The sequence below is a fragment of the Lithobates pipiens genome, unplaced genomic scaffold (genome assembly GCF_037356315.1).
Source record: "Lithobates pipiens isolate NorthernLeopardFrog02 unplaced genomic scaffold, aLitPip1_a1.2 Scaffold_19, whole genome shotgun sequence".
NCBI classification, from domain to species: Eukaryota; Metazoa; Chordata; class Amphibia; order Anura; family Ranidae; genus Lithobates; species Lithobates pipiens.
In genome coordinates this window covers 488,412,052-488,434,611 of record NW_027507764.1, presented here as the reverse complement: position 1 = coordinate 488,434,611, position 22,560 = coordinate 488,412,052, and the positions used below count along the sequence as shown (strand labels likewise).

The window sequence follows — 22,560 nt, the reverse complement described above, 5'->3', positions numbered from 1 at the left end:
TGTGCAGGGACTGTTCTAAACACGGGAAACACGTGGCACTTCACAGGCATACTACAGACACCCCGCAGGCACCATATTTAAAGGAATATTTCACTTTTTTTTTTCACTTTAATCGTCATTAAAATCAGTGCTCCCGCCAAAACGGTAGTTTTTAAAACTTTTTTTTGCAGTGACCCATGTCCCCTGAGGCAGGAGGCAGGTCGCCAAACCCTTTTTAGCACACTACCTTGCATATTAGCCGTTAAAATGAGCACTTTCCAATTCGAACGTTCGAGTCCCATAGACTTCAATAGGGTTCTAACATTCGTACCGAACGCGGGGGTCGTTCGCAAGTTCTGGTGCGAACCGAACCGGGGGGTGTTCGGCTCATCCCTAATAACGATCAATTGAGCTCTGGGATTCCTTCCGTTGTCACCTAGACCCGGACACTGCTTGCCTCTAGGGAAAGTGGGATGCAGGAATTATTCTTCATGGTGCCCCAACTTCATAGCTCCCAACTGTTCCTGATTTTGAGGGACTGTCCCTGATTTGGAACAAAGTCCCTCTGTCCCTCATTCCTCCTCATTTGTCCCTCATTTCGGTCTGATCTATATAATTGTATATAAAATGTGCTTTTTATCTATCAAAAAGTGTTTCCCGGTGCTAAATCTTTCATCTGTTTTCTAAATTGCTAAATTTGTAAATTCCAAAAGCCAGTATAAAGGATATATATAAAAAAATATATAAAAAAACATTTTTTTCCCTCAGTTAAGGCCGATTCGTATTCTTCTACATATTTTTGGTAAAAAAAAAATCACAATAAGCGTGTATTGATTGGTTTGCGCAAAAGTTATAGCATTTACAAAATAGGGGATAGTTTTATGGTATTTTTATTAATAATTTTTTTTTTACTAGTTATGGCGGTGATCAGAGATTTTTATCATGACTGCGACATTATGGAGGACACATCGAACATTTTTGACACATTTTTGCGACCATTGTCATTTATACAGCAATCAGTGCTTTACAAATGCACCGATTCCTGTGTAAATTGCACTGGCAGTGAAGGGGTTAACCACTAGGTGGCAGTGTAGGGGTTAAGTATGTCCTGGGGAGTGATTCTAACTGTGGGATGGCGTGGCTATGTGTGGCACGTCACTGATCTCTGCTCCTGATCATAGGGAGCAGAGATCAGTGACACTGTCACTAGGCAGAACGGGGAGATGCTTGTTTACATTAGCATCTCCCAGTTCTTCCTCTCCGTAAGGCGATTGCGGGCATCCCCACGGACAAATGGACCCGACTCACAGAGCTTGCCGCGGGCGCGTGCGCACCTGCAGGCCGCCTCTTAAAGGGCAACGTACAGGTACGTTAGTTTGCCTGTACAAGCCATTTTGCCGACGTATATCGGCGTGAGGCGGCCGGCAAGTGGTTAAGGGGGCGTGGCACGGGGTGTGTCCTATGCCTGCATAATTTTTCTGATAGGTGTCCCTCACGCCTGTTTAAAAAAAAATAATCTGATCACTTTTATTGCTGTCACAAGGGATGTAAACATCCCTTGTGACAGTAATAGGTGGTGACAGGTACTCTTTATGGAGGATCTGGGTCTAAAAGACCCCAAATCCCTCCTTTGTACTTAAAAGTATTCAAAACGTCAAAAAAATGGTTTCTATGCAGAAGTGAGCCTGATTTTACACTTCCCAGCTTTAGTAAATAAACCATTATGTACTTAAAAGTGGGGTATGCCTGTATTTACTAAAGATCTCTTTGTTTCTCCTCCCTGCTTTGCAGAGCCCAGTGTTAATTGTACATGCACGCACCCTGAACCTGGAAACATTGACATACAAGTACATTGATTTACAGGCCATTTGCCTACCAGAACACCCAGATCCTTCTCCACCATTGACTCCACTAGTTCCAATATAAATCTTTATTTAGCTTTATTAGTGATTCAGCAAACCCATATTATATGTGATATTCCAAAAGGAATATCTAGGGGTTGTCAGTCCTTCTCTCATTGCTGTTACTAGAACCATTGTACCCAGGTAAAAATACTAAATCCAGACCAGTGGGGATTTATAAGTGTCTTAAGTATTCCTTTGTATACATTTTTTGTGCTTGATCAGCCACTTGGTATAGTCATAGTTAAAGTGGTTGTATAGTCAATTTTGGGACTTTTACCTACAGAAAAGCCTATAATAAGGCTTATCCGTAGGTAAAAAAAAAAATCTCCTAAACCTGTACAGTTTAGGAGATATTCCCCTCGCAAAGCACCACTGACTGCAGCGGCGCATACGCACAGGGGATTCCCGGCTGAAAGTCCGGCAGACGCCGGACCCTGTCAAGAAGAAATCTCCTGTGCGTGTGCACGGGAGTGACGATATCGCAGCTCCGGCCACTCACAGCGCCAGAGCCGCAGTACCCGGAAGAAACGCAGAGGGAACATGTCAGCTCCCTCAGCGTGGATCGGGCCAGATGTCGGGGCCTCGTTCTAAGGTAAGTATTTCATAATGAGCTAGTATGCGGTGCATACTAGCTCATTATGCCTTTTCCTTTGCAGGTGAGTAAAAAATAAAAATAAATTCAGCGGGTATACAACCACTTTAATTAACTAATTAATATGCAAGACACACTGATGATGCAATGTCTAAGATCACCTCCTCCAGTCCACTGTAACATTTTCTGAGACCTGTTCCCCAGTCTTCTGTTCCTTCATATGAAGGTCATAATGACACCACAGAGTCTGATTTGGAAATGTTCTCTTGGTGCTATGTGTCCTGGGCTACTATCCAGATCATCTCTAACATAATCTAGTCTTATAATACTGACCCACCTAAAGAATCAACCACTAAGCTTAGAGCTCTATCTGGCATCCATGATCCTTGGCATACATGAATAATGAACCTTTTCATACAGACATCACTTTTTTCATCCCTAACTAGGTTGTCTGTTGATAAATATGAAATGTAAATCTTGAATACTTTGGAACAACGTGATTCATAAACAGAGCTCCCACTGTTCACTATTCTGCAGGCTACAGAAGGAGATGGATGCCACTTGAGCTACTGTATGATCTTGGGACTCCTCTAGTTGGCCCCTGCTATGTCTGCATCAGTTCTGCTGGATTTACCCACAAGCATCCATAAAGACCAATCCAAACATTGGGGGTTATTTACGAAAGGCAAATCCACTTTGCACTACAAATGCAAACTACAAGTACACTTGAAATTGCACTGAAAGTTCACTTGGAAGTGCAGTCGCTGTAAATCTGAGGGGTAGATCTGAAATGAGGGGAAGCTCTGCTGATTTTATTATCCAATCAGGTGCAAGCTAAAATGATGTGTTTTATTTTCCTTGCATGTCCCCCTCAGATCTACAGCGACTTTACTTCCATGTGCACTTTCATTGCAATTTCAAGTGCACTTTGCACTTGTAGTTTGCACTTGTAGTGAAAAGTGGTTTTGCCTTTTAAAAATTAACCCCCATTGTGTGTGTAACATTGTGGTGCTGCCCCATACTCACTTTTATTTTTGTTTTCTTATATATCGTTTTACTGATTTCAAGAAAATTGTACAACTATTAGACCATAACATCAAGAAAAGTATTGAGCTTGCAGGCTCAATATATTTGGGTACATTCATTGCCTGACAGTCCAAAAACAAATTGCCTTGAACAAGTAACTTAACAATAGGAAAAAAAAAAGTGTTAGGTAAAGGGAACAGGAATTTAAAAACAATGGATATCCTGGCATGCATATAAGCTTTAGCTTTTGTGTGTGCATATAGACATTGCAGGTGGTGTTTGGCAGAGAGAATGGTCAAAGTCTCCATCACTATGCTCAACCATCAGCGCTAACAGAAGCACAAAGTTACACAGAAAGGATACATAATCATCTATCCTAAACAATTAGGTCTCACGCACATTGGACGTTTTTGCAACAGCTGTTTTTGGCTGTATACAGGCATACCTCACTTTTAAGTACACAATGGGGTTTATTTACTAAAGCTGCGAAGTGCAAAATCAGGCTCACTTCTGTATAGAAGCCAATGAGCTTCTAACCTTGGCTTGTTCAATTAAGCTTCGGTAATAAAACCTGGAAGCTCATTGGTTTCTATGCAAAAGTGAGCCTAATTTTGCACTTTCCAGCTTTAGTAAATAAACCCCATTGTGTATTTAAAAGTGGGGTATGCCTGTACGTTTTTTCTCTACAGTCATTAAACTCTCCATCATGTTATCCTATGTGTCCATGCACAAATAGGTGTTATCAGCAGTTTTGGGCATTGGCGTTTTTGAGCAGTAAAAAAAAACCCCAAAAAACTAGTGGGTTCTAAGAGACTTTGTTTAGCTGTAAAAACGCTCTAACGCCGATAAACTTTGATAAATGTCGATAAATGCTCAAAAACGTCGCTCACTAGCTTTTTTTTAAAGTTTTTGATCCATTGAAAAAAAAAAACGCTAATGCAGAAAAATGCTAAAAAACCATAATAAACACTAAAAAAATCTATTGCAAAAAAGTTGAAAAAGGTTGGAAAACTCACTGCAAAGCTACTGGAGTTTTTATAACGTTACTTTAATGTCCAGTGTGCACGAGGCCTTAATTAATTACAAGTAGTCCCGCAGACAGATAACTTTCTGCAGATTCAAATGCCAACCAACATGCCCAAGACTGAGAGCATTTAGGCCTCATGCACACTGGACCTTATAAAAAAAAGCCAATAGCATTAGCTGTAGAAAGCTGTAGCTATAGAATGAGTTTTTCATTGTTTTTGCAGTAGCCTTTTTCGGCGTTTTTTTAGCTGTAGAGTTTTTTTCGCTTTTTTTAAACAAAATTATACTCCCACAAAAGCTTATGGCTCAAAAATGCTGATAAACGCTGAATTGCTGCTTTTTTCAGCTTTTGTTTGGCATTTTTAAGCTTTATTCAGAGTTAGAGGGTTTTTACAGTTGAAAAACTCCTCTCAAAACTCACTATTTTTGTGTTTTTTTTTTCCACCTGCAAAATGCCCCAGCCAAAAACTGCTGTTAACAGCTCATGTGTGCACGGACACATAGGATAACATGCTGGGGAGTTTATTGGCTGCAGAAAAAAAAAACATCTGAAGCCAAAAACAGCAGCTTTAAAAATGTCCAGTGTGGATGAGGCCTTAGAATGTGCAGCTCATGTACTATGTCTTCCATAAGGCAGTACAGTATTGGTCTTCTGTTGGTCTATCATTCCCGCATAGACAGTGCAGACAATAACTGCTCTTATGATACTGCTGTAGGTATTGGTGGACAAATGCAATATGAAAAAAATAGACCATAAAAATATCCATGTGAAATGAATGTTAAAAGATAGGGTAGTTTTTAGTTTTGCTGTATGTCATACACATATGTTTGTACCTCGAGAATAGGACACATAATTTCTTCGGTCGTCCCTCCGAGACCTTTGCAGAACTTGTAAAATGCTTCCAGATAAGACTGGCAGAGAAAACAAATTCATTAGAGTCTATACAGAGCATACACCTAAGATTACCTTGTTTTAAGCATATATTACACTAATATAATATATATATATATATATATATATATATATATATATATATATATATATATATATATATATATATATATATATATATATTTACACACATTTTTTATATTTACTTTTGTTAAATAGCTCTTTTGTCGATGTTTGTCTATTTTGATAAAAACAAAACAATATTTTTTACTTTCTGCTATAAACCACATCCAATAAAAAATTGTAAAAAAATACCAAATTTCTCCATCAGTTTAGGCCAATATATATTCTGCTACATATTTTTGGTAAAAAAGAGTGAAGCAAACAAGAAAGGGTGGCTATGTTCCTACATACAGTGGGACCATGGAGAACCAACTAACCAACCTCTAAAAGGAAGTAAATAGCAATAGAAAGGACTTTTTGGAATTAAGAATACATATTTGAATTTTATTAACAAGAGTTTAGTGTCACTTTAACCACTTGACCACTGGGCACTTAAACACCCTTAATAACCAGACCAATTTTCAGCTTTCGGTGCTCTCACATTTTGAATGACAATTACTCAGTCATGCAACACTGGACCTATATGAAATTTTTGTCCTTTTTTTCACACAAATGGAGCTTTCTTTTGGTGGTATTTAATCACCGCTTGGTTTTTTATTTTTTGTGCTATAAAAGAAAAAATACAGAAAATTCTGTAAAAAAAATGAATTTTTCTTTGTTTCTGTTATAAAATTTAGCAGATTAGTAATTTTTTCTTCATAAATTTTGGCCAAAATTTATACTACTACATATCTTTGGTAAAAATAAGTACAAATTGGTGGATATTATTTGGTCTTTGTGAAAGTTATAGAGTCCACAAGCTATGGTGCCAATATCTGAAAATTGATCACACCTGAAGTACTGACGTCCTATTTCAATTCTTGAGACCCTAACATGCCAGAAAAGTACAAATAGCCCCCAAATGACCCCTTTTTGGAAAGAAGACATTCCAAGGTATTTAGTAAGAGGCATGATGAGTTTTTTGAAGTTGTCATTTTTTCCCACAATTCTTTGCAAAATCAAGATTTTTTTTACTTTTTTTTTTTTTCACAAAATTGTCATATTATCAGTTTATTTCTCACACAGCATATGCATACCACATATTACACCCCAAAACACATTCTGCTATTACTCCCGAGTACAGCGATACCACATGTGTGAGACTTTTACACAGTGTGGCCACATACAGAGGCCCAACATGCAGGGAGCGCCATCAGGCGTTCTGGAGCACCCAGGACAATTCTGACATTTCTCTCCTACATGTAAAAATCATCATTTATTTGCTAGAAAATTACATAGAATCCCAAAACATTATATATATTTTTTTAGCAAAGACCCTGGAGAATACAATGGTGGTCGTTGCAACTTTTTATCTCTTTAAATAGATACCTAACATGTCACTCTTCAAAATTGCACAGGCTCGTGGAATGGCGCCAAACGTTGCTACTTAAAAATCCCCATAGGCGACGATTACATTTTTTTTTACTGGTTATATGTTTTGAGTTACAGAGGAGGTCTAGGGCTAGAATTATTGCTCTCGCTCTAACGTTTGCAGCGATACCTCACATGTGTGGTTTGAACACCGTTTTCATATGTGGGCGGGACTTACGTATGCGTTCGCTTCTGCATGCGAGCACATGGGGACAGGGGCGCTTTAAAAAAAACTATTTTTTTTTATTGTTCATTTTACTTTATTTATTTTAGTTTGACATTTTTTTCCCCAAAAATAATTTTTTTGATCACTTTTATTCCTATTACAAGGAATGTAAACATCCCTTGTAATAGGAATATGGCATGACAGGTCCTCTTTACAGTGAGATATGGGGTCAATAAGACCCCGCATCTCACCTCTAAGCTGGGAAGCCTGAAAAAAAAAAAAAGATTCTGGATTTGATCGTATTGGCGAGTCGGTAGAAGCACCGGAGGGCGGCGGGAGGAGGGGGGTGTCTATGGCTGGGTATTGCAGGGTATCACCGACTATGGCTGGGTATCTCAGAGTATGGCTGGGTATCTCAGAGTATGGCGTTGCAGAGTATTGCGTTGCAGAGCATTACAGGATATTGGCGGGTGTTGCAGAGCATTGCAGAGTGTTGCAGGGTATTGGCGGGTGTTGCAGAGCATTGCAGAGTGTTGCAGGGTATTGGTGGGTGTTGCAGAGCATTGCAGAGTGTTGCAGGGTATTGGCGGGTGTTGCAGAGCATTGCAGAGTGTTGCAGGGTATTGGCGGGTGTTGCAGAGCATTGCAGAGCGTTGCAGGGTATTGCAGAGTGTTACAGGGTATTGCAGAGTGTTGCAGAGTATTGCAGAGTATTGCAGGGTATTGCAGAGTATTGCAGAGTATTGCAGGGTAATGCAGAGTATTGCAGAGTATTGCAGGGTATTGCAGGGTAATGCAGAGTATTGCAGGGTAATGCAGAGTATTGCAGGGTATTGCAGGGTATTGCAGAGTATTGCAGAGTATTGCAGAGTATTGCAGAGTAATGCAGGGTATTGCAGAGTAATGCAGAGTAATGCAGAGTAATGCAGAGTAATGCAGAGTATTGCAGAGTAATGCAGGGTATTGCAGAGTAATGCAGGGTATTGCAGAGTAATGCAGAGTAATGGCAGGGTATTGCAGAGTATTGGCAGGGAATTGAGGGGTTAATTTTCGGTGAGCAGCGATGTGGGCACTGCAGATGCAGCCCACATCGCTGCTGACACCGATCTCTTCCCCCTCCGCTGTTCCGATCGGTACAGAGAGGGGGAGGGAGGAACCGGCGTCATAACATGACGCCGGTTTGTTTACAAGTGATCACTCCGTCATTTGACGGAGCGATCACGTGGTAAACGGCCGCTATGAGCGGCCGTTTACCGTGATCCGTGGACCCGGCGGTCACGGATGCTCTCAAGTGCGCGCCCCAGAGTTAAGAAACCGCCCTGTAGCCGTCATTTGGCTATAGGGCGGTTGTTAAGTGGTTAAACTCTTAGCTGTCCCTTTTTTTTAAGGGCATGGTTCTGTCTGGACTACATATCCCAACCCCAGCTTCTTATTTACTTTACTGCTGAAATTTTTACATACTAAAATAAAATAATACACAATCAGGCTGGGTTCACACCTATGCGAATTGGATGTGGATTTCTGAGAGGAGATTATGACCTGCTCTGGTTCACATATCTTCGTTGCGGCTTTCACAGAACGCTGTGCATCTGTGGCTCCATTTCAGGGCTGAATTCAAGCAAAAATTCAGCCCTGATTGGTCCCTGAAACGGAGAACAGGGACGCACCAGACTCCTCTTGAACCCAGTCTCAAAGTAATTGATTAATTAAACTTGTGCTCCATTTTAGGCTCTGCTCACACCATGGCGTTCTGGATCGCAGATTCCGGAACTTCTTTTGGGTGACAGGCGTCCTGCGATTCTTTTTGCGTGATTTTCCACGATTCGTCAAACGATTGGGATGCCATTGAAAGTAACGGGAATCGCAAGAACATCCCATGCTTTGTGGCAAATCGGAATCTTGGGCAGAATCATGGTGATTTCGCCTGCGATCCAGTACACCGTGATGTGAATGGAGCCTTACAGCTGTAGTTCATTTTGTTTTGTTCTTCTGTTGCATTTTAACTATTTACAGAGGGCTTATCTGTTCAGTATTTATATACTTTTGTGGTTTTTTTTTTTTACTTTTTTATTTATTAATTTCTTTATTATCAAGAGCATCTACTTTACTTTTTTTTTTTTTTTTTTTAATGTATGGTACTAAACACCTCTTCTGCAATGTATTTACTATTTGTGTATTGTTTCTATTAAAGCTGAAGTGTATTCTCCTTATATTTTGCTCCACTGGTTCTGCCTTTCTCCATCAACATGCTAATAAAATTTTGAATTAAAAACTTTTTTGCCTATTTTTTGAAAATAGGAGAGTTTTAGTGAAACCAATTTAGCTCAAAATCCATATCTTTCTTTTGTTAACCCCTTCCCACCGAGCGTACGCAGATCTGCGTACTCGGCTTCCGGGGGGTATACCGGGATGATGCCCGCACCTGCAGGCATCATCCCGGTACCGTTTTCTTCAGCAGCCAATTGGCTTTCCAGCCATAACAACCGATGCGGCTAAAAGCCGCTCGGCTGTTATGCCGGAGGAGCGGGATGGGACGTACCCCCTCCCGCCGCCTCCCGCCTCTGTTACCGGTGCTCCCGTTCGATCGGGAGCACCGATTCTGTGTGCGATGCCTCCGCCCGCTGGGGAGGAACTGGAACGAAGCCGTAATCGGCTTCCTTCCAGTCTCCTCTTAGTAAACACGGAAGCAACGTCATGACGTCACTTCCCATTTACTCGGCTGCAAATGGCGCCGGTTTTAAAAATATATACGGTATTCAGAATCGCCGTTTTCAGCGATCTGAATACATTGAAGTGTAAAGGAGGGGTGGGGGGTCTTTTAGACCCCCGAACCCTCCATAAAGAGTACCTGTCACCACCTATTACTGTCACAAGGGATGTTTACATTCCTTGTGACAGCAATAAAAGTGATCACATTTTTTTTTTTAAACAATTTAGACATTTTAAAATAAATAAAATAATTAAAAAATAAAAAAAAATGTTGTTAAAGTGCCCGCCGTCCCCGCGAGCTCGCGAAGCAAAGAAAACGCATACGGAAGTCGCGCCCACGTATGTAAACGGTGTTTAAATCACACATGTGAGGTATCGCCGCGATCGTCAGAGCGAGAGCAATAATTCTAGCACTAGACCTCCTCTGTAATGCTAACCTGGTAACCGTAAAAAAAAATTAAAACGTCGCCTATTGAAATTTTTAGGTACCGTACTTTGTCGTCAATCCACAAGTGCGTGCGATTATAAAGTGTGACATGTTTGGTATCTATTTACTCAGCGTAACATCATCTTTCAAATTTTTTTTTTAATTCATGAAAGTGTCCCTTTTCCCAAAAAGTTGCGTTTAAAACACTGCTGCGCAAATACCGTGTGACATAAAATATTGCAACAATCGCTGTTTTATTCTCTAGAGTCTCTGCTAAAAAAATATATATAATGTTTGGGGGTTCCAAGTAATTTTCTAGCAAAAAATATGGATTTTAACTTGTAAACACCAAATGCCAAAAATAGGCTTAGTCATGAAAGGGTTAAGCTGGCCGTACACTAAACATTATAGTTCTTTTTTTAATCAACTTCATGCAGGCTGAACAAAGAGAATCTGATCAATTCCTCCATTCACGCTAGGGACAGACAAATCGTTTACGGCAACTGTTGAGACTGTCGAAATATCATCAGGAACCAGACAAAATTCTTTCCATGTATGGCCAGTTTTAGTTTTTGGGTTTATTAAAAAAAAAAGCATACATACAAAAACATTATAGGTTTGATTTACTAAAGGAAAATTGTGAACCGTCTATTTGCCTTTAGTAAATCAACTCCTATACAGTTTTCTGGTTCTTTGTATGTTGTTACACAAGGGGGGTAGTTTACGAAAGGCAAATCCACTTTGCACTACAAGTGCACTGCAAGAGCACTGAAAGTGCACTTGGAAGTGCAGTTGCTGTAGATCTGAGGGGAAGATCTGAAATGAGTGGAAGCTCTGCTGAATTTATCATCCAAACACGTGCAAAAGCTAAAATTCAGTTTTTTTGTTTTCCTTGCATGTTCCCCTTAGATCTACAGGGATCTGCACTTACAAGTACATGTGCAGTGCACTTGTAGTGCAAAGTGGATTTGCCTTTTGTAAATAACCCCCATGGTCTTCTACTGTCATATGTGGCAGATCATACCTTGTAAAGCTTGTTGCGCATAATTTCAATGTTCATCTCATCCATGTCATTTTCTGACAAGCAGTCTTGGAAAAATTCAGCTACAATTACAACACAACACAGTATTAATTATAAAATCCGAAAATATTTACAACAGCTTTATGGTGGTACGGATCACCAAGTGCATATGAGCATCAAACATGGCTTAGGCAGTGGTGTATTTAGGTTTTAAACTCATGCACCCTCTAACTTAAATATGATACACACCTTCCTGTCAAGGCCAGACCTCTTCCTGCTTAAGACCAACCCTGTCATCTGTAAACCACACCCCTTCCTCTATAGGCCCCACATTTTCCTCCTAAAGCTCACCCTCCAGTCTATTGGAAGGCAAACTCTGCATGAAGCACAGGTAAATGCAGGTCAGAATGAGGACCTGTCAGTGGATTTTGAATGAGCACTGAAACATCTCAAACTGATGTCAGAACAAATGCCAGTGCTAAGTGATTACAAAGGCAATTTGTTGTGTTGGAAGTGCTCTTATTCACCTGTTTAAATACTGCTAAATTACATCACATTGGGCCAGAAGATAGGGTTGGGTTAAATCCATATTTGTGTATTATTGGACATACAATGGTGATCTGACAACACAGGTACAGCTTTTGGCTGTCGGTGCCACTTATTCCAGGAGGAACACTGAGGATGGGGACTTGCCCAGCTAATGTTCCATTTGATGGTGGTCATGTAAAATTCACAAACTGGTTTCATAGTTAAAGAATTAGGACTCAATCAGGCCAAAAATAACCCCAAAATATGTCAACACACAGACTGAATGATCTTTAACCTGTGTATGTTTAATTGCAATACATTTTGCTAAATAAAATAGGAGTAACTGGCATAAAGATGTTCCTATAGAGAAAAACCTAAGACAAATTAGCAGGTTGCAAAAACCATGAGCGAAAAAAGTACACTAAAAGTGTAGGGTATTCCAGTGGGGACTCTTTTCATGTGGGAGCCAGGAGGAGGCTGTTTTTTTTTGTGCGGGGGGCAGCAAAAAAGCAAAGTATTGCCCTAGGCCTGGGCCTTGTTGGCCTAGGCCAGGATACAGCATTGGGCTTAGGTCTAAGTTGTGCCACATTGTGCAGGTTGGGCCGAATTTAGCTCTTTGAATACTGAATGTAATTACACCCACATGGTTGAGTACAGTATTAAAATATACCTTAGGGGACACTCACTCCACAGGGGGTATTCCTGTGTCTAACTAAGTATGACAACCTAATAATTCTTGTGTTCCAGAGTTCTAGGAAAAAATTAAGATATTTTATTGAGAATTTTTTAAAAGGGGCAACCTAATTTTTCTGATTTCATAATGAGTGGGAGTATTTGAACTGTCAGGTCCCCATACATTAGAGCAGGGGTCTCCACGCTTTCTGAACAAAGGGCCAGTTTACTGTCCTTCACACTTTGAGGGGGCCGGACTGTGGCCAGCGGGAATAGAAAATCTCCTGGCTTCAATGGGAGTAAAGAATGGCTCATCATTGGTATTAGTGGGAGGAATTTTACTGCCTTGTTGGTATTAGGGGAAGAAATAGTGCCCCATCATTGGTGTCATTGGGAGGAATAGTGCCCATTGTTGGTATCAAGGGAATGCATTGTGCCCCGTCATTGGTATCAGTGGGAAGAATAGGGCCCTGCAGTTGGTACCAGTAGGAGGAATAGTGTTCAAACATTGGTGTCAGTGGGAAGAATAGTGCCCCATTGTTGGTGTAGAAGGAACAGTGTATTTTTTCAGTGTGAAGAATAGTGTCCCAAGGGCCTGATAAAGACAAGCAAAGGCCCACATCTGGCCTCCCTTGGCTGCCGTTTGGAGACCACTGCATTAGAATATAATGCTCATTGGGTGCCCCAAAAAAGGTTATTGAGCTGAAGAGTTGAATATGGATGACAAATCAACAATGTCTGTTTTGCTCCAAGCTGAAATCAATGTTGGATCCAATGCATTCCGTATAACCACTGCAGGGTTTGTTCTTCCTAGGCTCTACTTCTCAGGAATATTTCTAAATGTGGGCTATCGCTAGATATTTAGAAAGCACATTTGCATAATATATCCCCTGATCCCTGCCCTCTATAGCGTATTTTAACTGTGATCGCACACAGGAGAAGGTAAAAATTAAGTACTTTCTGTATTCTAGCACCCAAGTGTTGATAATAGCCAAATATATCAAGCTAAATACAAAAATGACCATCATGGCTTCTTCAAGAGAATGGGCCACAATCAAAAGCTTGCTGGAAGCAACACCGAGCATAACTAATAAACTGACCCTGGGTACGCCAGGAAGTAGAAACCCAAGAGTGGACGTAACAATTACTTCTCCTTTAAACACAAGGCCCCTTATGTGTTTCAGCTAGTGCGGGTTTGTGTTGGGGTTCACAGATACCATGGGTTTTCAAATTGTAAACTTTTGCCAGAAAAGTTTTCTGGTTTGTCACCAGAAAAGAAAGAATCTTTAAAGCAATGTAAAGTCCTTAGTCAGCCGATTCACAACAGCCAATAGTTTGAAGGAATGGATAACCCAGCCATAAAAAGTCTGGAGTGTCAGACTTGGTCTTGGCACCTAATGGCTATAAAAGAATAACTATTCAATATGTAATTGCATTATTTTATACTTACCCAACTAAAAAAAAAAAGATGCAAAATGTCTTCAAACATTGTATTTATTACTGCCGAACAAAAAGCATAAATACAAAAATATATGGAGAAGTACTGTCACTCTCTTTTATTTCTTATACATGCACTTGTTAAACAATTTTAAAGTCTATAGATCTCTTTCATGATTTTACACTTTCTTACCCAGAGGAGTGTCCACAATTATAGCATTGAAGAGATCTGCAGGAGTTTGAGCAATGCTGACTGCTTCCATCTGCTCAAAGTTGCCCAGGGGATGGCACTTGGGAACTAGTTCAGAAATGGGTCTGTGGTGTAAGGTTCCTGTGATCAGCAAGATGATATTATCAATCATGTAGCTGTACCTGTAAGAACAAAAGGGAAGAGATACATACAGTAAAGGCAGCAATGTTCACCACACACTAGAATTTAGTTATTACAATTGTAGTGGAAATCGTCTTATCTTTTATGCTTGCTAGTGAATATATATAATGGAGAATATGGAAGCACTATTGACCTTTGTAAAATATGATATAAAGTGGATGTAAACCTGATTCATTAAATTTGACCTTGGCACATGTGTATCTGCAGTGTTTTCTTATCATTCTCCAAAGTCACGAGTCCTGTGTCTTAGTGCTGCTCTGTTCTTCTGTTATCAGCATGATAACTTCTGACAAGTTCCTGGGGGGGGGGGAGTGGACAAGGTCTGGGGAAAGGGAGCAGCCAGTAAGTCAGTGTAGTGGTCAGTTTAGTGTGTAGTGGTCAGTGTAGTATGTAGTGGTCAGTATAGTGTGTAGTGTAGTGTGTAGTGTAGTGGTCAGTTTAGTGTGTAGTGGTCAGTGTAATGGTCAGTTTAGTATATATTGGTCAGTGTAGTGTGTAGTGGTCAGTGTAGTGTAGTGGTCAGTGTAGTGTAGTGGACAGTGTAGTGTCTGGTCATGTGTGTAGTGTAGTGGTCAGTGTAGGGGACAGTGTAGTGGACAGTGTAGTGTAGTGGTGTGTGTAGTGTAATGGACAGTGTAGTCTAGTGGTCAGTGGGGTGTGTAGTTGTCAGTGTAGTGGTCAGTGTAGTGTGTAGAGGTCAGTGTAGTGTGGTGGTCAATATAGTGGACAGTGTAGTGTAGTGTAGATGTTCAGTGTAGTGTAGTGGTTAGTGTAGTGAACAGTGTAGTTGACAGTGTAGTTGACAGTGTAGTGTAGTGGTCAGTGTGGTGTAGTAGACAGTGTAGTGTAGTAGACAGTGTAGTGTAGTGTGTATTGGACAGTGTAGTGTAGTGGACAGTGTAGTGTGTAGTGGTCAGTGTAGTGTAGTCGACAGTGTAGTGTAGTAGTCAGTGTAGTGTGTAGTTGTTAGTGTAATGTTCAGTGTACTGTAGTGGTCAGCGTAGTGTGTAGTGGACAATGTAGTGTAGTGTAGTGGACAGTGCAGTGTAGTGAACAGTGTAGTGTAGTGTAGTGGTCAGTGTAGTGTGTAGTGGACAGTGTAGTGTAGTAGACAGTGTAGTGTAGTGGTCAGTGTAGTGTGTAGTGTAGCGGTCAGTGTAGTGTGTAATGTCGTGGTCAGTGTAGTGTAGTGGTCAGTGTAGTGTAGTGAACAGTGTAGTGTAGTGGTCAGTGTAGTGTGTAGTGGAAAGTGTAGTGGACAGTGTAGTGGTCAGTGTAGTGTGTAGTGGACAGTGTAGTGTGTAGTGGACAGTATAGTGTGTAGTGGGCAGTGTAGTGGTCAGTGTAGTATAGTGGACAGTGTAGTGTAGTGTAGTAGTCAATGTAGGTCAGTGTAGGAATCAGGTAGGTCAGTGTAGTGTAGTGTAGAGTGTAATGGACAGTGTAGTATAGTGATCGGTGTAGTGGACAGTGTAGTGTAGTGTAGTGTTTAGTGTAGTGGACAGTGTAGTGCAGCGAACAGTGCAGTGTAGTGGTCAGTGTAGTAGACAGTGTAGTGAAGTGTAGTGGTCAGTGTAGTGTGAAGTGGACAGTTTAGTAAAGTGGACAGTGTAGTGTGTAGTGGACAGTATAGTGGTCAGCATAGTGTAGTGGTCAGCGTAGTGTAGTGAACAATGTAGGTCAGTGTAGGAATCAGGTAGGTCAGTGTAGTGTGTAGTGTAGACTGTAGTGGACAGTGTAGTGTAGTGGTCAGTGTAGTGGACAGTGTGGTAGACAGTGTAGTGTGTAGTGGACAGTGTAGTGTGTTGTGAACAGTGTAGTGGTCAGTGTAGTGTAATGGACAGTGTACTGTAGTGGGAAGTGTAGTGTAGTGGGCAGTGTAGTGTAGTGGGCAGTGTAGTGTAGTGGTCAATGTAGGTCAGTGTAGGTATCAGGTAGGTCAGTGTAGTGTAGTGTGTAGTGTAGCGTGCAGTGTAGTGTGTAGTGTAGTGTGTAGTGTAGCGGACGGTGGAGCGGACAGTGTAGTATAGTGGTCAGTGTATTGGACAGTGTAGTGTAGTGTAGCGGACAGTGTAGTATAGTGGTTAGTGTATTGGACAGTGTAGTGTAGTGCAGTGATTTATGCATCCCAAATAGGGTTGCCACAGTTTCTTCAAGTTAAAACCGGACACTTTAGCGGCACAGAGCAATTTTTTTATAGTATAACCCCTTGCTGCCGAGCGTACGCAGATGTGCGTACTCGGCTTCCGGTGGTTATACCGGGATGATGCCCGGACCTGCAGGCATCATCCCGGTACCGTTTTTCAGAGCGGGCGATTGGCTTTCCAGCCATAACAACCGATGCGGCTGTTATGCCGGAGGAGTGGGAGGGGACATCCCCCCCTCCCACCGCCTCCCGCCGCTCTTTTCGGTGCTCCCGTTCAATCGGGGAGCACAGATCGCACATTCGCCGCTTCCATTGGCTAGGGAGGGACTGATCTTTTAGACACCCGATCCCTCCATAAAGAGTACCTGTCACCACCTATTACTGTCACAAGGGATGTTTACATTCCTTGTGACAGCAATAAAATTATTTTATTTTTTTTTTTTAAAACAATTTATTAATTTTAAAATAAATAAAATAAATAAGGAAAAAAAATTTTTTAAAGCGCCCCCCGTCGCCGCGAGCTCGTGCAGCAAAGAAAACGCATACGGAAGTCGCGCCCGCATATGTAAACGGTGTTCAAATCACACATGTGAGGTATCGCCGCGATCGCCAGAGCGAGAGCAATAATTCTAGCACTAGACCTCCTCTGTAACTCTAACCTGGTAACCGGAGACATTTTTTTTTAAACCGTCGCCTATTGAGATTTTTAGGTACCGTAGTTTGTCGTCATTCCATGAGTGCGTGCAATTATAAAGTTTGACATGTTTGGTATCTATTTACTCGGCGTAACATTATCTTTCACATTTTGCAAAAAAATTGGGCTAATTTTACTGTTTCGTCTTTTTAAAATTCATGAAAGTGTCCCTTTTCCCAAAAAGTTGCGTTTAAAACACTGCTGCGCAAATACTGTGTGACATAAAATATTGCAACAATCGCCGTTTTATTCTCTAGAGTCTCTACTTAAAAAATATATATAATGTTTGGGGGTTCCAAGTAATTTTCTATCAAAAAATATGTATTTTAACTTGTAAACACCAAATGTCAAAAATAGGCTTAGTCATGAAAGGGTTAAACCATAGATTAAATAACATTTCTAATCATATGAAGTCAATCACAAGAGTCCCCCTTTTACATCAGAATTCTCAGTGTTCTTCTTTAAATCAGGTTTCCTAGAGCATCCCTTCTGTGTCAGGGTTCCAGGAGTTTTCCCTTACATCAGAGCCCACAGAGTTACCCTTTTAATCTGAATCCACGGTCATGCTTTTACATCTAAACTCATAGAGTTCCCTTACACTGTAAGGGGGGACTCTACAGACTCTGATGCAAGGGAGAACTGTGGGGACCCTGACATAAGGGATACTCTGTGAATCCTGATTCAAGGGGGAAAACTAGGAAGTCCGATGTACGGAGAGGACTCCGATGTAAGGGGGTACACTGCGGCCTCTGGTGTAAAGGAGAACTTTGATGAAAGGGGTGCTCTGAGAACCCTGATTTACCTTAATGCACTCACTCAGAGGCAGGAGAGAGAAGGGGGGAGACTTCAGTCGCAGACAGGGATGGATGGTCCATTCACTCATCCCTTGGCAGTCAGCACCTCTCATCCAGGTGTATCTGTTGCCAGTGGGGTTCAAATTTCCCACCCTCACTTTCCTTTTCTGAGGCACAGCACCGGGGATTGGAGTGTGGGCAGACACAGAGGGGTAGGAGCGGGAGGAAGAGGAGCAGATCAAGCCCTCTGTCCTCTCCCATCTGTGTGTGTGTATGTGTGTGGGGATTGTTAGTGCTGGCTTTGGGCAGTGCTTAGACAACTGAAGCCATAGTACAATCTGAATAATGTGTCCGGGTTTTAGGTGGTCTGAAACCTGGACGCATGATTCAAAACCTGAACTGTCCGGGTAAATCCCAGACAGGTGGCAACCCTAATCCCAACCCCCCCTCCCCCTTTAGTTCTGAATCAATGTTGGGGAGATGGGGGGAGGTGGAAGCAGACATGGCAAAACAAAAGGACTGCTGTTAGAAATCACAGGACCCCATACAGCCATGGAGCGACATAGATTTATCATTTATCATTACTTTCTCTACAGCCTCAGCTACACAGATGAATGCATAGGAAGTGCTCTGAGGCCTCCTGCTCATTCACAAACTAAAGTTTACTATGCTTCAATGATGAATGGACACAGGAGTGGTTGGTACCAATCGCTCACTGTGTTCATTCAGGAAAGGAAGGGGCCAGTAAATGGCATCCCTCTGTGTGCCCACAGCAGCTGCCAGCAGAAGAAGTGGGAAGCCAGCAGTGCTGTAGGAGAAAGGGGTACACAGGGGGGCCCAGCCAGGTGATAGAAGGGGCACATGTGCTAGAACCAATCCCCTTGCAGTGCAGCTGGAGGGAGGGAGAGAAAGAGAAGCTGGCAGTGTTGCAGAGGGAGACAGAAGAGGATCAGTGTCTGCAATAAGCCGGCACAGCTGGCCCACCTGCTCAACAGATGCTTGGGCCCCCCTTTTGAACTGATGGAGCCCAGGCCCAGTAGAGGAGGGATGACTGTACTGCCTTATCAGCGGCCCTGGCTTTGCCTATTCTTGCCCAATTCCCCAAGCCAGGGGCGGATCCGTGGGGGGGGAGCAATGGGGCAACGGGGCAATTTCCCACTCCGAGAATGTGAGTGAGAGGGTGGGCAGCCGTCGCCGCAGGTGAGAGAGCCAGCGGGCAGCTCGGGTGGTGAGCAGCTGTGCGGCTCGGTGACAGTGTGTGAGCGGGCTGCTGGCCAATCAGGGAGCAGGCAGGCAGGGGAGCATAGAGATGACATCTTCTCTCACCGCCCGGTACCCGCATGGGACATGGCAAGTGACAATCTGCATCGTGTGGCATGGGATGTGGCAAGTGACAATCTGCAATGTGCGGCATGGGACGTGGCAAGTGACAATCTGCAATGTGGGGCATGGGACGTGGCAAGTGACAATCTGCATCGTGTGTCATGGGACGTGGCAAGTGACAATCTGCAACGTGTGGCATGGGACGTGGCAAGTGACAATCTGCATCTGGTGAGAGGTGACATGGCAAGTGACAATCTGCAACATGTGGCATGGGACGTGGCAAGTGACAATCTAAAAAGAGCGGCATGGGACGCGGCAAGTGACAAACTGCAACGTGTGACCTGGGACGTGGCAAGTGACAATCTGCATTTGGTGACGTGACAAGTGACGATCTGCATCCGATGACAGGAGACGTGGCAAGTGACAATCCACAATGTGTGGCAGGCGACGTGACAGGTGACACGCTCGGGGCTCCCACTGATTTTGCATTATGGTGAGTTGAAACATTAAATTTTTTATAACAATGTAATAATAGTAATAATGCGCTTCAATCATCCTGAGACCATAATAACCATGGCACCATGATGATTGAAGCGCCAACACCAGCCATTTCCCCGATAAATTTACCCCAAAAAACATATTTTCTGGCAGTGCCCCTCCCGAGACTAGGCTCTGGATCCACCCCTGCTCCAAGCAAAAAAGAATTTATACCTGCCAGAGTCTATAGGTGCCTGAGAAGTTATGTGAAACTGAGGCTCACTTATATTTATTTATAGTGAGAAGTAAGGTGTAGTGAACCTATTTTGAACCAAACATCTAATTATGTACAGGCTATTTAAAAAATATAACATATTTGAATGAAAAGTCAAAAAAAAAAAAGTTTACACTTTACAACTGGGCTCACGTTTCCTTGACCTAACCTCACTGCACCTCACTTCTTCAGTAAACCTGCGCTTTTCCTTTCTGTAGTAATCATTTTAAACTTTCTTCTTCAATTCTTACGTAATGAAGTTCAGGAAAGTGGCCAGTGGCTCGAAGGAATGGTTCCTGAAGTAGTGGAACTCCGCCATTAGCTTCTCTTTTAGCTTTCCATCAATGGTGGGCACTGTGAGTTGACCCGTCTCGTTGGCCAGGAAGCTTCCATAGTCTGTGGACTGCAAATGCAATTTCAAGTCTAAAAATAGAAGACAGATTATTAGATCAAAGAGAAAAAAACGAGTGTAGGGTTAGAAATGGTTCTAGTAAAGGGCTTATATTGTATGTCCAGCTTTAGAATAAGGGCTTTAACCACTTCAGCTCCAGAAGGTTTCCTGACCAGGCCATTTTTTGCGATACTACACTGCGTTGTTTTTAACTGACAATTGCGAGGTCGTGCGACAATGTACCCAATTAAAATTGATGTAATTTTTTTCCCCACAAATAGAGCTTTATATATATATATATATATATATATATATATATATATATATATATATATATTTACTTTCTGCTATTAAACATATCCAATAAAAAAGTAAAAAATCTAATTTCTTCATAAATAAATGGCAGGCTGTATTCTACTACATGTTTCTGGTACAAAAAAAATCACAATAAGCATATATCGATTGGTTTGCGCAAAAGTTATAGCATCTACAAACTATGGGATAGATTTATGGACTTTTTTTTTTTTTTTTTTTTACTAGTAATGGCGGTGATCAGTGATTTTTTGCAGGACTGCGACATTGCGCCAGACAAATCTGACACTAAGACCCCTTTCACACTGAGGTGCTTTACAGGCGCTACAGCGCTAAAAATAGTGCCTGCATAGCGCCTGTAAAGCGCCTCTCCTGTGTCTCCAGTGTGAAAGACGGAGGGCTCTCACACTGGATCGGTGCACTGGCAGGACGCTAAAAAAAGTCCTGCAAGCCACATCTTTGGTGTATACACCTCTCCTGCCCATTGAAATGAATGGGTACCGCTACAGAACCGCCACTGCAGCGGCATTTTGCAGGTTCTTTTAATCCTTTTTCGGCTGCTACCGGAGGGTTAAAACTGCCCCACTAGCAGCCGAAAACCACTGCAAAAACTACGGTGGCCCCGATACCCCAGTGTAAAAGGGGTCTAAGTGACACTTTTTGGGGACCAGTGACACCAATACAGTGATCAGTGCAAAAAAATGCACTGTCACTGCACTAATGACACTGGCAGGGAAGGGGTTAACATCAGGGGCAAGCAAAGGGTTAACTGTGTTCCCTGGGAGTGATTTCTGATTCTGAAGAAAGACAGAGATCCGTGTTCCTGCTTAGCAAAAACACAAGATCTCTGTCTTTCTTACTTGCAGAACAGCGATCTGCCTTGTTTACTCAGAATGATCGCTGGGTTTCCGATGGACAGCGGATCTGTCGGACCCGCTGATTGGCTCCTGCTATCTCCAATTACAGTGGGAGCGGGGCTCTGGCAGTGTGCGAGCCCCAGAGCCGAAGAAAGGAATCACGTACAGGTACGTGATTTTGTGCTTAAAGCGGAGGTCCACCCTAAAGTGGACCTTCCGCTCATCGGAACCCTCCCCCCCTCCGGCGCCACAATTGGCACCTTTCAGGGGGGAGGGGGGTGCAGATACCTGTACAGTACAGGTATCTGCACCCACTTCCGGGATAGCTCTCTGCGGAAAGGGGCGTAGATTACGCCCCTTTCCGCAAGTGCCCACCTCTTTCCGCAAGTGCCCCGCTGCCTGCTGGGAAACACACAGATCCCAGAGGCAGCGGGGACCGTCCTTGTTGCGCAGCGCAACTCGCGCATGCGCAGTAGGGAACCGGGAAATTAAGCCGAAAGGCTCCATTTCCTGATTCCCATACCCAAGATGGCGGCGGCAGGACCCGAGAGACGATCTAGAGATCGGCTTCGGGTGCCGACATCGCGGGCGTGCTGGACAGGTAAGTGTCACTATTTTAAAAGTCAGCAGCTGCAGTATTTGTAGCTGCTGGCTTTAAAAAAAAAAAAAAACGCGGAGTCCCGGCGGACTCCCGCTTTAAGGGCCGCCCTGCCGCAGTATATGTACATGGGGCGTCCCGTAAGCAGGTAAAGAGTAACTCCACTTTCATGGGGAAAAAAAATAGCAAAGAAAAAATAATATACTGTATACAATTGCGACGTAAGTCATATTGCAATTGAATCCTAATACAAATGACCTTTACTTTTCAATTTGCTGCAAATATGGCTCCCTGGAGTTGTTCTGTACACAGAATGTGTACTGACCACCCAGAAGAAACATCATTTCCTGCTTGTGTGATTGGCTCACTGATTTTCCCAGAAGTCTGCACT

The 22,560-nt window shown here is 42.5% G+C and overlaps 1 protein-coding gene across 1 annotated transcript in view; it reads right to left on the bottom strand.

The window, feature by feature from the left end:
- Positions 1-22,560, bottom strand: part of ATP6V0D2 (ATPase H+ transporting V0 subunit d2) — a 54,862-nt gene that overhangs the window by 19,508 nt on the left and 12,794 nt on the right. The window contains exons 2-5 of the mRNA XM_077492975.1: positions 20,263-20,434; positions 14,106-14,284; positions 11,279-11,358; positions 5,362-5,439 (exon numbers count right to left, since the gene is read on the bottom strand). Coding sequence (XP_077349101.1) covers positions 5,362-5,439; positions 11,279-11,358; positions 14,106-14,284; positions 20,263-20,434 — 509 coding nt within the window. The remainder of the gene's footprint in view (positions 1-5,361; positions 5,440-11,278; positions 11,359-14,105; positions 14,285-20,262; positions 20,435-22,560) is intronic.